The 15,640-nt window shown below is 37.3% G+C and overlaps 1 protein-coding gene across 1 annotated transcript in view; it reads right to left on the bottom strand.

Moving 5' to 3' along the window:
• Positions 1-15,640, bottom strand: part of gpc5c (glypican 5c) — a 183,797-nt gene that overhangs the window by 104,004 nt on the left and 64,153 nt on the right. The window contains exon 3 of the mRNA XM_056469465.1: positions 1,978-2,696. Within this exon, the coding sequence (XP_056325440.1) occupies positions 1,978-2,696 (719 nt within the window). The remainder of the gene's footprint in view (positions 1-1,977; positions 2,697-15,640) is intronic.

The following is a 15,640-nucleotide window of genomic DNA, read 5'->3' as shown; positions in this document are numbered from 1 at the left end:
GCTACGGTTACGGTCCATACTTAAACAAGACTCATGATCCTGAAAAAACAGAACTTAAATAAACAATGGCCAATGTGCTCCAACTAAATTATTCATTAACATAATATAATCAGCAAAACAATTCAAAATGACAAGAGATGGGGAGCACAACAACATAATAAATAACAACCAAACAAATCTAAAGCAGGTTGGGACTCCCCACTTCAAACAAACACAACAATAAAGCTGTCAGAAACTGTGGTGGCATGGAGGAATGACCAAGAACGAGAAGTCTGCTTCCTTTCGTTTTAAAATCCTGACGTCACCAAATCAACCAATAGAAAACTGAAAAGACAAACAAGATCAATTGAAAGCAATAATTACAACCAGGAATAAACGCCACACGTGACAGCTACATTATAAAGGTGACCTGTACCGACCTGAACCATACCACTCAGTGAATGAAACTGTATGGTACCTTTATCAGGCTTGCGTTTCCACTGCCAAAAGGGTACCAATGTTTGTTTCTGCCGACGTCATTCTCTCTCGAAGAAATGTCAAAGAACGAGTACGGTCGTTCACATATGATATGAGAATCACTTCTCACAAAACAGATGGTTTATACACATAAATACTTGTGTTTAATGTTCATTACTAACCTTTTTATTAACATGATTTGATTATAACTGCAGATCAACGATAGCAAAATAGCCTACCGTCTGCAATTATTTAAAATAAATAAATAAATGCAACATATGAACACATACATCCCCTTACAATCTCCGATTTGAAACTACTTACAGAAAAACTGCACACAACATACATTTAGTCCTTATTTGGTCTCAAAAACAACACGCAACATAGCCCACAGTCAGTGTAAACCTCTCATCTGTATCTTTAATCTTCACCAGCACATGTAACCTCCTGTTAGAAAGTAATTCCGTTATTCCAAGTTCATAACAGTCCAAAAGGCGATGATAACTGTTAAACATGGCAGTTTATTCATGTTTTAGGCTGCTGAAAGAATCATTTGCTCCTTTGTTTTATCCGGCTTCCCCTTTGTTTTTTTCCCGTGTCAGTTTTGCATTTGTCTGTTTCTGAAAGGATCAGATGTCAGAAGTATTTCAATAATCACGTGCACGTTATTATCATCCGCTCAAGAAGTTTGTTGTTTCAAATATAGTTGAGCAGCGAGCTCTCTGAAATTGAAACCACTCGCGCTTTAGATTATGCTCTTCTTGGCTTTTCGTGGCTCTTCGTGGCTGTTCAAAACGATGACAAGGTTTGTTTAAGCTCGGGTCGACCATGGCTCATTATTATATGTATATATTTTTACGGTGTAATGTCTCAGCTGTGTATTTCAAAAGGGCTCTTCCTTTGTTTTCATTCTCCTGACTTGTGCACAAGCTTGTGACGTGTCTCTGTAAACCAATAGCGTTCAGCTGCGCATCTTGCTTTGCCTTTTGGTACCTTTTTGTTGTGCTAGGTACCCATTTGAAAGGGTACCCAAAAAGTGGTACGGTGCAGTTCGCTTTTTGGTACCTTGACAGTGGAAATGGCCATAAAAGCGTACTGAACCATACTGTACAGTACACCACTCTGTGAACCACTTTTGTGTGTAAGACTGCCATGTAGATCAGATCAAAAACCATGTGATCTGTGGAGCACGACTAGTCGTGGCTGAGCATTAAAGTCGACTACTCTGTGCAACTCTTAGTATCAGTGTATTAGATCTGTAAAAGAGTCTCATGGACATGAAAACAACAAGCAAACACAACTCTTTCACCCATGAATCATATAAACTCAAAATATTTTGGCATTTCTGGAAGAAAACTCTCGAGGCAATCTGGAAGAACCACAATTGAGCCCATTAAAAAGAGTTCAGAAACAGCACTTATAACAGAAGAGGTCTTTGTGCTTCATAACCCTGTAGACCTTTTTTCGTGCTACAATACAAACCAATGATAGCTGTAAAAGCGTAAAAATGCTAGTACTCACAGTGGCAGTTAGCCTGGGCCCGTGGAGCTGAGCGTAGAGTATGGCCTCCTTGACCTGACCTCTGATCCCCAGCAACGCCAACTCCATATTGTGCGCTCCGGCGACCATTTGTGTGAGGTCTTGCAATATGGTGACATACTGTCTCCAGGGCTGGTGGAGCTCGGAGAAGCTTGCCAGGCACCCGCGCATGACATTGAGACAGTAGCCGCTGCACGCATGAATCAGGGTGAGTCCACGGCAATGAGAGCAGTAATGCATGCGCACCAGAGCACGTGTGCACTCTTTTGTTAACTCTGCTGTTTCCGTAATGTTCATCACCTCTGACCCTTCGGCGAGTGCCAAGCTGAGCACCCGCCCGGCCCGCAATGCGTCCGCCAGATCTTTTGCCATTGCTTTCGGGTGCGGACCAAAGGGGTTCACGTCCTGCCTGGTCATTCGGAGACAGTCACCAAGCTGGTTGCCTTCAGAAGCATCTGTCCCGATACTTCCTTCCATACCGGGATTGACAATCTGAGTGTGGACCAATGGGAAAAGGCTGTCGAAGAAACAGTGCACAGCAGCTTCCACTGAGACGTTGCCTGTGCCCTGGAGGAAGCGAGAGAGGTCCGTGAAGAGGCAGACGATGTGAGGGGAGATGGACGACATGAGGGACGAGTATGTGGTCTCGAATAGAGAGATCAGATGGTTCTGGGAGAAGGATATTAGAGACTGGAACGTATCTGAAAGAGAAGAAAGATTTAAGTGAGTGTAAATGATAGAACAACCAGTAGTCTTAACCCTTGTGTACTGTTCAAATTGACTACCCTTTCGTTATGTTGATGGCTGTTTTTGCCCCATTGACTTCCATTATAATCACATTTTTTGATTACAGAGCCATGACAGCATATAATCATGCATTCCTAATTGTTGGTTTTCCCTGTTGGGAAGAGGTCTGTAAAATGTGTAATCTTTACTGCTGATAATCAGTTGTCACCATTAACCCTTTATATAGGCCTGTGCAAAAAAAGTTTCTGGCTTTTATATGGAGTTCTATGGAGCAAACCAGCAGATTATAGTGTGTGTGTGTGTGTGTGTGTGTGTGCGTGTGTGTGTGTGTGTGTGTGTGTGTGTGTGTGTGTGTGTGTGTGTGTGTGTGTGTGTATAAATACACTTAATATGTTTACTAGTTTTTGACTCTTTTAAAATAAAAATACCATAATATGTTTGCAGATATTTAAGAAACATGCCAAGTGAACATTCTTGTTTATCTGAAAAACAATGCTGAAGTCAGATATTCTGCTTTGAAAATGTCTGTTCCGTGCAGGAACGCTGTCTTTGTTTTGGTTCTTTTAACCCGCCCAATGCCATTTGAGCCAGTTGTATTTCAGAACTGCGGGTTGCGTTGATGGAAAACTGCATATATTATTCACTCATTCAGAAAGGCTCTCAAAGCATGTGCCCATGACCGAAATGCGACCTCCGGTGGACTGTAGCAGACTTGGCTGTTCAACCAGACGAAACACGACAGAAAGTTAAATACAGCCATTCAGAAGCACAGAATATGCACTCACTCACAAAATGGTAAGGTTTATGATCTAATTATAAACCAAATTGTCAGCATTTAACACAGAATAAAGCACAAGAAAAAGAAGCCGTTTCTAATATATCAATTTGAAGTGTTGGTTAGAAAAAAACTCCTTTTAATATGTAAAATATTTCTTCTATCACATGTCATTGCTTTTATATAGAACATGATTTAAATCAGCCTTTAGGCTTGATCGTCAGACTGACTCCTGTCGGTCCTCAATCTGGCAACCTGTACTTGCGTTTGTTTTTATCCAGGAATGTAATACCTAGTTCAACTACTGGGTGTCAAACTAACATACTGCACCTTTAATTGTTACAGGTTTCCTGCAGAGATGGGGGACTCGAGTCACATGACTTGACTCGAGTCAGACTTAAGTCACAAAAGTTAGGACTTGAGACTTGCTTGACAAATATCCAAAAAAAGACTCGACTCGGACTTGACCGTCATGACTTGTGACTTGACTTGGACTTGACCGTCATGACTTGTGACTTGACTTGGACTTGAGGTAAACGACTTGAAATAACTTGTTTTTGTTAAATGCATTACCGTTTGTTATATGTTTTGCATTTAAAAAACAAAACAAAACCGAAAGTCACGCATGCGCAGTATTAACTCATCGATTCTCAGATAGGTCCGAAACATAGGTTCTCTGTACTGTTCCGAATAAAGCACTGCAACCGATTCCTGATTCGAGTTGATGATTTTTTTAAGTTGATAACTTGGGATATTGTTTTTTCCATGTGAGAGGGAGTGCCAGGCAAGATTAAAAATAGGTAACTAAGTAATTTGTGGATTAGAGTTTATTGGAAATGCAAATCATTTTAAAAGAATCAGTTGGATTTGCTGAACTGGATCAATCGTTTATTAAGAGGAACCACTTAAAATAAGTCATTAGATTCATTAAAAACGATTCATTTCAAAAGATCAGCAACATGCAAAGCATGCAACTCAAAATCAGCGATTCAATTACCACCACTTCTAATTTCATTTGACACTTCAAATCACACCAAAAATTGTAAGTTACGAAGTCCATTCTGCTGTTTTCAGTTTCCGTCTTGGCTAATCAAAATTTATACTATTTGTATAGCCCAGTCAGTGCTTCCCACACAGACACTTTTACTTGGGCCCAAGTATATTTAGTGACACGTTTTTTAATATTATTATCATTCTTCTACACTATTTTATATAAGCCTTATATAACCAAACATCCGCGATCGATGCACTGTTAGTGGAAAATCCTTTCTCATTTACTCGTTTCGTTCTGTGTGCGCATGAACTGACCGGTCAGCATCCCCGCACTCCACAGAGACGTGCCTTTTTGGCCCTTAATAAAATTAGTCTGGTAAATGTCCTAAAATGTCCAGGATTCAGCTTTTGCTTTATAAAGCTGTCGTTCGCTAATCGTATGCATTTAATAATCTTAGTATTAGGGTTTTTTTTTTTTTGCATTCAATACTAATTTTAAGCAATCAGAGACATTTGGAATGAATTAAAAGCATTTTGTGAAGAGCTTATTGCCACTTTTATAGATGAAGCCATGGTGTAAATAATCTGCCAAAGTGTACATTTGCTGACTCAACAGCTTTACCAAGTTCATTTATATAAACGGAGAATAAAATTGGCCCCAAAATTGAGCCTTGAGGAACACCTGTCTTTACTGTTAAAGGAGCAGAGATATGATTTGCTATAGAAACACACTGCATTCTGTTCCTCAAAAACACTGCAGCTTAAGAAAACTTGACAAGTTGTATGAACTATTGTATTATGCTTTGTTGTATTTTTACTTTCATCTATAGAAAATGAAACACTGGTTAAGTTTGTCTTCAAATGAAAAAGAATGGTATAAGTGATGGTGAGTAAAAGAAAAGTTAATTTTTGTCTAGACTACTTCTTTAAAACAGGTCACAATCCTGTCACAGAAAGGACAGAAAAAAAGAGAGAGAAATGGAATTGGTGTGGTGTGTCTATGGCTCAGTTCTGTGGTTTTTCTGTCACACACACACACACACACACACACACACACACACACACACACACACACACACACACACACACACAATAACACAGTCACACACAGAGTCACATACACACATACACGTGCCTAGACTTGTGTTTGGTCAGTGGTTTGTTAGCAGAAGCAGCCTGTCTATTCAGCTGTGCAGTAGTCAAGCATAACCACACACACACACAAAGGCTGTACCCAGGGTGCTGTTCTCTCTAAGGCCACTGATGTCAGACTGAAGGCATGTTAGGGGATGGAGGAACAGCAGCAACTGGACCGAAACTGAGACCACTCAACACGCACACACACACACAGAAGCCAGGCTCTCCATTTCAGTCTATAAGCTGCAGAGGCTTCCGTCAGTGCCGTCACAATGAACCAGGACAACAACTAAACTCCCCCAATCATGACAGCTGTGCTCCCCAACACGCAGACCCCCATAAAGGACCATTCACACTCAAAGTGTTCCTGCATTATGTCTGCACTGTTTTTAAAAGGGATAGTTCAGCCAAACATGAAAATGTACTCACTATTTACCTGTGCAATTGGCTTTCATAGTAGGAAAGACAAATACTATGGAAGTCAATGGTTACAGGTTTCCAGTTTTCTTCAAAATATCTTCCTTTGTGGTTAATAGAAGAAATAAAGTAGGGTTTTAAACAACTGAATGGAAAAAAAACGACTGTGTATTTAATTATTGGTTTGTGTAAATGTGCATCATGTAGACTGCGTATTGTCATGCTGTTTCAGAAACTTGTGAAGATGCTACTCTAAAACTCTTCCAAAGTTTGGTAACACTTTATTTTTATGGTCCATTTGAGTATTAGTAGACTGTCTGCTTAATATCTGTTGATACTGCTCCTTCAACAGATATTTAACTGACTATAAGAAACTTAGCAAGTACATGTCAACTTACACTAACCCCAACTCCAACCAAACAGTCTACTCATAATCTAAGGAGAATTAGTTGGCATGTAGATGCAATGTAACATATTCACTAAACAGACCATCACAATAAAGTGTGACCCAAAGTTTTAAAAACAATAGACCAATAAGTACATTGAGTGAATCTTGAGAGAGTATTGAGAGTTCAGAATTAAACCATGCTGATGTAATGGATATTATATTTTAATGGCCCATACACACTTTACATTTATTGTTGATAAGTGCCGCATATTTTTTTTAATTAATTTATCAGGATCCCCATTAGCCACTAACAAGGTAGTGGCTATTTTTCCTGGGGTCCATCAAACACAACACAAAATTACATTAATATATAATAACAAGATCAATAAAAACATTAAAACACAAATGTCATACATAACATCCAGATCAACAATCCACTTAATATTGTGCCATTAAATCTTTCTTAAATGATTTTTTAAACCTCATTTTACTTACAAAGCATGTACAGTAATGTCTGATGGCAATTCATTCCATGTTTTCATTCCTCTGTACATTACAGTCCGTTGCTTTGCATTAGTTTTTGAATCGGGAAGCAAAAAGTTTCCTTTTGATGCATGTCTGGTGTTAAAATTATGACTAGCATTACTATACAAAAGTTGACAGCACAATACACTTGGAACTCTTGACACAGAAATATTTCTTATGAAACACAGCAGAGAAACAATTACCCTATCCTTAACCAATAACCAACCTAAAGTTTTATGCATTTTCACAATATTAACTACACTTGCAGTGTAAAATTAGTCGTGCAGCTCTATTCTGGACTAACTGTAATTTATCGAAGTCTCTATTTGGTGCACTCAACAATACCACTGGACAGTAATCTAGATAAGAAAAAACAATTGCCTGAACAATTTGAGAGATACAGTACTGTGGTAAAAATTTTACACATCTCTTAATAATTGATAAACCTCTTCCCATAACTAATACCATTTTATCGATCTGTTTTGACCACTTTAACCCACTATCAAGAAGAACTCCAAGAAGCCTAATTTCCTCTACCTGTTCAATAGGCACAGTCATTACAGACAAATTTAACTGTGGTTTACATTTCAATTGAAAGTTGGATTCAAACACAATACTTTTGGTTTTTGTCAAATTTAAAACCATCTTATTATTCTGTACCCACTTTACCACTAATTGTAACTCCTCATATAAATCAGCTGATAATTTTCCAATCGATGCCGCTGGTAGATATAATGTTGTATCATTGCATACACAACTGCCCTTGCATGTTTTAAAACTAAAGGAAGATCTTTGGCAAAAATAGAAAATAACAATGGTCCTAAACAACTTCCTACATACATACATATTACTACATACATATTAAACTACATACAGCTGTGGAAATAAATATTGATCACATCACATTGTTTTTCAGAAAACATATTTCTAAAGGTGGTGTTGACTTGAAATTTTACATGGATGTTGGTAACAGCCAAAGAAATCCATACACAGCAATTTACTCAGTGTAGATAGTATTTGGTCCCTCTCTAAATTGAGTTAAAGTTACTCAAGTCAATGAGACATTGAAATGATTAATAAGGTGATGAGCACTGAGATGAACACCTGCTGTAAATAAACAAACAAAGAAAAGAAACACAGAACTACAACTGACTTCAGTCACAGCCTTAGATGAAATCAGCTGAAATATATTACATTGAATCTCTCAGCAGAGGATCATTAAGCAACTCCAGAAATAGCAGCTTTACTTATTACCAACCTGTTTGCCCTTACTTAAAGAGGGACCAAATACTCTCTGAACTAGTCAATTTTACTCAGAGGATTTTTAAGCAAATCTAATTAGGTTGCAAATGAAGTTATGTGTAATAAAATGAAATGACACAGAAAAAAAAAGTATTGAACACATGAAGAAAGGGAGGTGTAGAAAGGCAGTGAACGCCCAGACAGCAGCTGACTTCTCTCATAAGTTACTCAACAATCCTCTGCCATTCGTCTTTGTAAATGAATATTAGCTGCTTCAGTCCAACATCTACATTAGCAGGATGATAAAGATAAAAACCAGGGTGGACATTTCAGCAAGTCAATGATTAAAAACACAGCCAAGGAAACTCTCAAATGCTTTCAGAGAAAGAAAATCAAACTGTAGAATGGCCCAGCCAATCACCTAACTTGAATCCAATATATAATATAAATAAAGATCAGATTTGATTGATGAGATTCACAGAACCATCAAGATTTTTACACACTGTTAAAGTCTGTGAACAAAATCACACTTGAGCAATGGATGTGACTTCATTCTTCATATGAGAGGTGTCTTTAAGCTGCCATCACCAAAAAAGCCTTATACATAGTATTAAATACATTTCAGTAGTTCAGCACTTTCTCTTTGTGTCATTTCTTTGTTATTACACACATAGTTTGTGTCAGATTTTTTTGTTTTGTTTTATTTTTTGTTTGTATTGTTTGAGTTTTATCAACATCTGGTTCAATTACATGTCAACAGCTCCTTTAAAAATATTATTCCCAGGAAAAAGCATGACGTGGTCGATACGTTTTTCCCCGCTGTATCTGTTAACATAATATTCCTTTCAAAAGTGTGGTATCAGAATTTTTCTTTCTTTTCATCTCTGAATACAAAATCTTCATTTTCTCAACTTTATTCAAGAAAACATTACATTAAGAACACTGGAAACATTTTTGTACAAGATTACTTTTAAAGTCAGTTGTGCTTCTTGACATTTGTGTAGAAATTGTGATCAGTGTCAATTGTGATCAATTCTAGATCTAGCTGACTGATTCCAGCCCAAAAACTGTCGAAAAACTGCTTAAAACCAACAATCAGTGGACGATAATACCCTGTCGTAAGGCTGAGGAGCGGGGGGTGGGGGTGATTGAGATGTTGTGTCGGGGAGGGAGATCACAAGCGTTTCTACACTGTTTTAAGTGTTTGTATGTGAAGAACGGGGGTTATGGCATCTCTTTGGAAGATCAAAACAGGTTTATAAGGGCAGACCGGGACTGGCGGGCACACCGTTGCAAAACCGCCAAAATTTTCACTACCTGCCTATGTCATTTTTTACCCACAAAAATAAATTCAAAACGGCCCAATCTGGCAACACTGATTGTGATATATTTTTTTCTGTTTTTATGATGCTTTATCATAAGTCGAACCACCACACTGTAAGAAATGTAATGACAAAAAGTCAAGAAAACTAATATTTTATACTGCTTTAACTTGTTTTAGTAAGTAATCAGGTTTCAAGATTTTTTTAAAGTTATACATGGTTTACTTAATATTTGTAGTTGAAATGACAAAAAATAGTTAATTTGTTTTAAACAAAAATTCTACAGTGCAATATTTACGGTCACGTTCACCAACGCTTGTAGATGACTTTTAATTATTTACTTTCACTCGGACTACAATCCTGTCTCCATATGAACTACAAATCCTGTCATGCACCTCACTCACACCTGTTCCAGTTCACCTTTGATTACACACACACAGCTGTGAGCTGCACAAGGAATGAGTATATACACTCACTTTATTAGGTACACCTTACTAGTACCGAGTCGGACCCCTTTTTGCCTTCAGAACTGCCTGAATCCTTCGTGGCATATATTCAACAAGTTACTGGAAACATTCCTAGGAGATTTTGGTCCATATTGACATGATGAATTTGTCAGCTGCACATCCATGTTGCGAATCTCCCAGTCCACCACATCCTAAAGGTGCTCTATTGAATTGAGAACTGGTGACTGTGGAGGCCATTTGAGTACAGTGAACTCATTGTCATTTTCAAGAAACTAGTCTGAGATGATTCACACTGACATGCCGTGTTATCCTGCTGGACGTAGCTATCAGAAGATGGGTACACTGTGGTCATAAAGGGATGGACATGGTCAGCAACAACACTGTGTAGGCTGTGGTTTTGACACAATGCTCAATTGGTACTAATGGGCCCAAAGTGTGCCAAGAAATTGAAAATATCCTCCACACCACATCAACGTCGCTTAAATCACCTTTCTTCCCTATTCTGATGCTCAGCTTGAACTGCAGCAGATCGTCTTGACCACGTCTACATGCCTAAATGCATTGAGTTGCTGCCATTTGATTGGCTGATTAGAAATTTGCATTAACTAGCAGTCGGACAGGCCAGTACCTAATAAAGTGGCCGGTGAAAGTAGACTGCTCACTTTGTCAAACACTTTGCTGAGTCCTGTGGATTTTTACCCTGTAACACTACAAAGCGTTTTCCTTGTTTAGTCTCTCCGTGTTTGACCCTTGCCTTGTTCTGTCTTGTGTTGTTGTCTGCCACCCTGTATCGACCATTTGCCTGTGACCTGATAAAGCTTCTGGATTTCCTTGCATGTACCCATTTGCTCCTGTTTGACCATTGCCTGCCTGACTACTTCTTAATAAAACTGCATGTGGATCCATCACCTCCGTTGTCCCACCCCATATATAACACTTACATATTTTCATATATCTTTGCAACATAACTTTTATTACATTTTCAAAAACATAGGAATTAATACATAGATCATAAATAAGTGCAATATAATTAGAATGCAACTTTCTCCTAAAAATAAATACATAAATAAAATACATAAATATATAACTTAAAGTAGAAGATATTGCTTTATGACCCGACATTCAAGGTCATTCATCTGGTTTAATAAAGCTGTGGTAAGAACACACTGACTAAACCATAATGACACAAAATATGTGTTCACCAGAACATTACAAAGAGGCTTTGGAGAAGAAAAGAGAGATTTGTGAAATTCACATTTAAATATCGCCCATCTGAGCACCACAGCTTTAAGTGTATGAGAAAATGTGAACCGCAAGACCAAACAGAAGAAAGAGCACCGCAGAAGGAGAAAGTGGCGACTGGAAAGGCCACTTGCCCTGTCCTGCTGTGTGTTCGTGTCTGCATATTTACTGTAAGTGTGTGTGTGTCCATATAGGCGAGATGGTTGGAATGAGAGCAGCAAACCACAAGCAGAATGTGCCAGTGTAATGTTACAGCATTTCAGAGGGCAGCCTCATGCCACGAGAGCTCCGTACAAAACACCAGGAGTGGCAGAGGGAGAGACAAGCAGACGAAGAAATAGACAGAGTTGAGAGAAGTGAATTTTGTTTGGCTTTGAAGACTCATGCCAGACCTCTGAAAACCTCTGACCATCTCTGACAACATAAAAAAAGAGCTGGTTATCATTCAAAAGCTAATATATCTGAAAATGTATGCATTGGAAAGGAATGTTTGTTTGTTTTTCTAAGATAAAGACTAAAAGAGGAGCAACTTAACAACCAAAACAACAATGGCAGCCTACAGGTTACTACAGCATAGTGTTTCATAACAAAGTGAAGCCAAATACTGACCTGGCAAGCATAATAAAATATTTTTTGTCATTTTTAAAGATTTGGGAGGTTTTTTGCTGTTACATTAAATATAAAACATAAGGATGATCATATTTGGGAGGTTGTGAGATCAAAAAATGCAATAGACCTGCAGTATCTACTGGCCATTAGGTGATATTAGGGTTCGTATTCATCTTAACAGAAGCTGATATGTTGTTTTAAAGTTACTTATAGGCTACACACTGCAGCAACATTTCTTTGCCAGTTCACCTTTTAGCACTTAATCAGTCATTTATAAGTAGGGTTGGGTATTGAGGACAGGTTCTATTTTAGAACCAATTCCAAATTTAAAAGAATTGCTTATTAGTTAAGATGCAGCATAGAATATCAAGTCATGGTGCAGAGAAAAAAGAATTAATATTGTGTATGACTCCCATGAGCTTGGAAGACTGAATCCATACATATCTGCAGTGACTCAAATAACTTATTAATAAAGTCATCTGGAATGGCAAAGAAAGTGTTCTTGCAGGACTCACAATGTTCATCAAGTTTCTTTGGATTCATCTTAAATGCCTCATCCATCTTACCCCAGACATGCTCAATAATGTTCATTGTCTGGTGACTGGGCTGGCCAATCCTGGAGTACCTTGACCTTCTTTGCTTTTAGGAACTTTGATGTGGAGGCTGAAGTATGGGAATTAGCGCTATCCTGCTGAAGAATTTGCCCTCTCCAGTGGTTTGTAATGTAATGGGCAGCACAAATGTCTTGATACCTCAGGCTGTCGATGTTGCCATCCACTCTGCAGATCTCTCGCATGCCCCCATATTGAATGTAATGCCAAACCATGGTTTTTCCTTCACCAAACTTCACAGATTTTTGTGAGAATATTGAGTCCATGCGGGTTCCAATAGGTCTTCTGCAGTATTTGTGATGATTTGAATGCAGTTCAACAAATGATTCATTGGAAAAATCGACCTTCTGCCACTTTTCCAAATGATCAACTAAAAGTCAAGTTATTATTTGTTGCTCTTACAATTGGGATCAACATCAAGACTTTTGCCAGGTAGTGTATGAGCTATGAGCGATTGTTGCAATCCCATCCATGCAGCTAAAATCACTCTCTTAAGGTAGAGTTTTCCCAGACTATTCTTGGTGGAATTACTTTATGCAACATTTAGGGGGTTTTAATGGATTGTCAAGTCCTGCAACAATGCACCAGGTACAGCAAATATTAGCAACAGCAGTGTCTCATACTCGTACTAAAAAACACAGATGAAAAAAACTGTCACCTTTGAATTAAAGCAGTAAAATTCTAGATAAACTGACATTGATGTAGGTGGGTTTTTTTAAAATAGTGATCACAATTAAATTCAGGCAGCTATAGGGTAACATCTTATAAGTTAACTATTTGTAACTGCTTCTTGGATTCCCTTTCTATCCAAACTGATCTTTATTTTGTATTTTCTATTGGATTCAAGTCAGGTGATTGGCTGGGCCATTCCACAGCTTGATTTTCTTTCTCTGAAAGCATTTGAGAGTTTCCTTGGCTGTGTTTTGGATCATTGTCTTGCTGAAATGTCCACCCTGGTTTGATCTAGCTAATGTAGATGTTGGACTGAAGCATCTAATATTCATTTACAAAGACGAAGGGCAGAGGATTGCTGAGTAACTTATGAGAGATTTCAGCCGTCTGGGCTTTCACTGTCTTTCTACACCTCCCTTTCTTCATATGTTCAATACTTTTTCCCTGTGTCATTTCATTTTATTAACTTAATTTGTAAACTAATTAGATTTGTTTTCTTTTCATATGTGTATTTCTTTGGTCGATATCAACATCTGGCGAAAATTTCAAGTCAACAGTACCTAAAAAAATGTTGTCTGAGAAAAACGGTGATGTGTTCAATACTCAATCTCTCTTTTCAATGCACGCAGCAATAAAACAAAGGAAATGAGTTATGTCTTGACGTATTAGTGTTGCCAGATCAACTGTACTTTAAAAAAAAAACAAATAACAAAATATTTTATTTTAGGAATAATCCACATACCAAATTGCGACTTCCACCAGCCGACCTTATTAGCATCATTAAAACAATTACTTTAGCCCACAGAAACACTGCAAGAAAGGCCTTCAAAAGCAGTCTTATTTCATAAAACACATAACTATGATTGTAGTATTGTCAAAAAAAAGTGGTTAATATGAATTTACTGTACAATTTCACGTGTACTAAAACAAGGTTTTAAAAGAAGAGTTGTCTCCAAAACCTACCCCTCACTAGGGAATTTCACAAATCGCACTAAAATATACAAATGAGATTGTACAAATTAATATGAATTAGCCACTAAATCAAAAGGTTATGAACTGCCATGAGATTGCATTGGCTGAACATAAAACAACATGTCTTGACTACGGTTTAGTTAAAATCTCTGAGCATAACGGGTCTTGCTGTATAACATTACTGTTGTTGAAATTTTACTCTAGTCAGAAATATTACCTTCATAAAACAAACTCCCTAATTATCCACCCCTGTATTTAAATGTGGTTGTCACACTTGAAAATTTACACTGAATATGTGGCCATAGTCAATAACTTAACCCTTGTGCACTGTTCAAATTCTTTCATTATGTTCGGAATGAAAACATTCACTGAATTGAAATGCTGGATAAATGCATTGTACACTTTTTTCTTTTTTGCATAAATACATAGTCTTTGTTTTTGTTTACTCCGTGTAGTTCTGAGAGCTAAGATGTTTATTTTGATTTTCTTAGACGTATCAAGTAAGTGCGCAAAGGTCACTCTCACACACTCACAAACACACACTTTAATTTGCTGTTATACTTCATATAAAATCTAGAAACAGCTTTTTTTGCACAGGCCTATCTAAAGGGTTAAAGATGCCAACTCATGATCAACAGTAAAAATACAAATTGTATCTCTACCAAACAGAGAAAACCACCAACAATCAAAAATGCATGATTTTATGGTGTCATGGTTTTGTAATCAAAAAAATGTGGTTATAATGGAGGTCAATAGGGCAAAAACAGCCACCAACAGTAAATTAGGGAGAAATTTTTTTTTAATCTTATGCTGCACAAAAACTATCAGTGCATCAAAGCCAATGTTGTTACTAATCTTTCACATGTTCAAGACTGTGAAAAAAGGTTTAAAAAAATTCAGTCCACAATGACTTTTTATATTGAAAATATCTAATTTTGTATGTTTTGACAGTTACATAATTTACGGATTTAACATTTAAAGAGTTAAAATCCAGTCATTTTCTAAACAATTTAGTAGTTTTGCTCAGGACTGAGGTCGATAAACTGATTTATGTTAAAAAATAAAGTAAAAAATTAATCTGATGCATTTTATAGCAGTTTTATCCAGTGAATATCTTTCATCTCAAACATAACAAAAGGGTAGTAAATTTAAGTGTATTGTTGATTTTTTTTTTTTTTTTTTCAAATTCAAAGCATTTTCCCAAAATATGTGTCAAAATAGCATTTGTCAACAGAAAATAATCCGCTGGCTGAAACACAGAAAAAGTTATGGCCAAATTAAGACTCAAAATCACCCCAGAGTGGATGAAAACATCCCCAACAGCACAAACTTTTTCATTTTTATTTTTTTATCTGTCTAGACAAGAAGATGAGCATACGCAAAGCACAATTCTGCTGTTTTCAGATGGAACTAATCACTAAATACAAAAGAATCAAAGATAATCCATATGGAGGCGGCATGCATTTCATTGCAGTGTTAAAAAAACAGGCGTTTGAACATAAGACAAAAAAGAGAGAGGCAGAGAG

This window comes from Danio aesculapii, chromosome 2, assembly GCF_903798145.1.
Source record: "Danio aesculapii chromosome 2, fDanAes4.1, whole genome shotgun sequence".
Lineage (NCBI taxonomy): Eukaryota > Metazoa > Chordata > Actinopteri > Cypriniformes > Danionidae > Danio > Danio aesculapii.
Note: the sequence above shows the minus strand (reverse complement) of the source record. Positions and strands in the feature narration are given on the sequence as shown.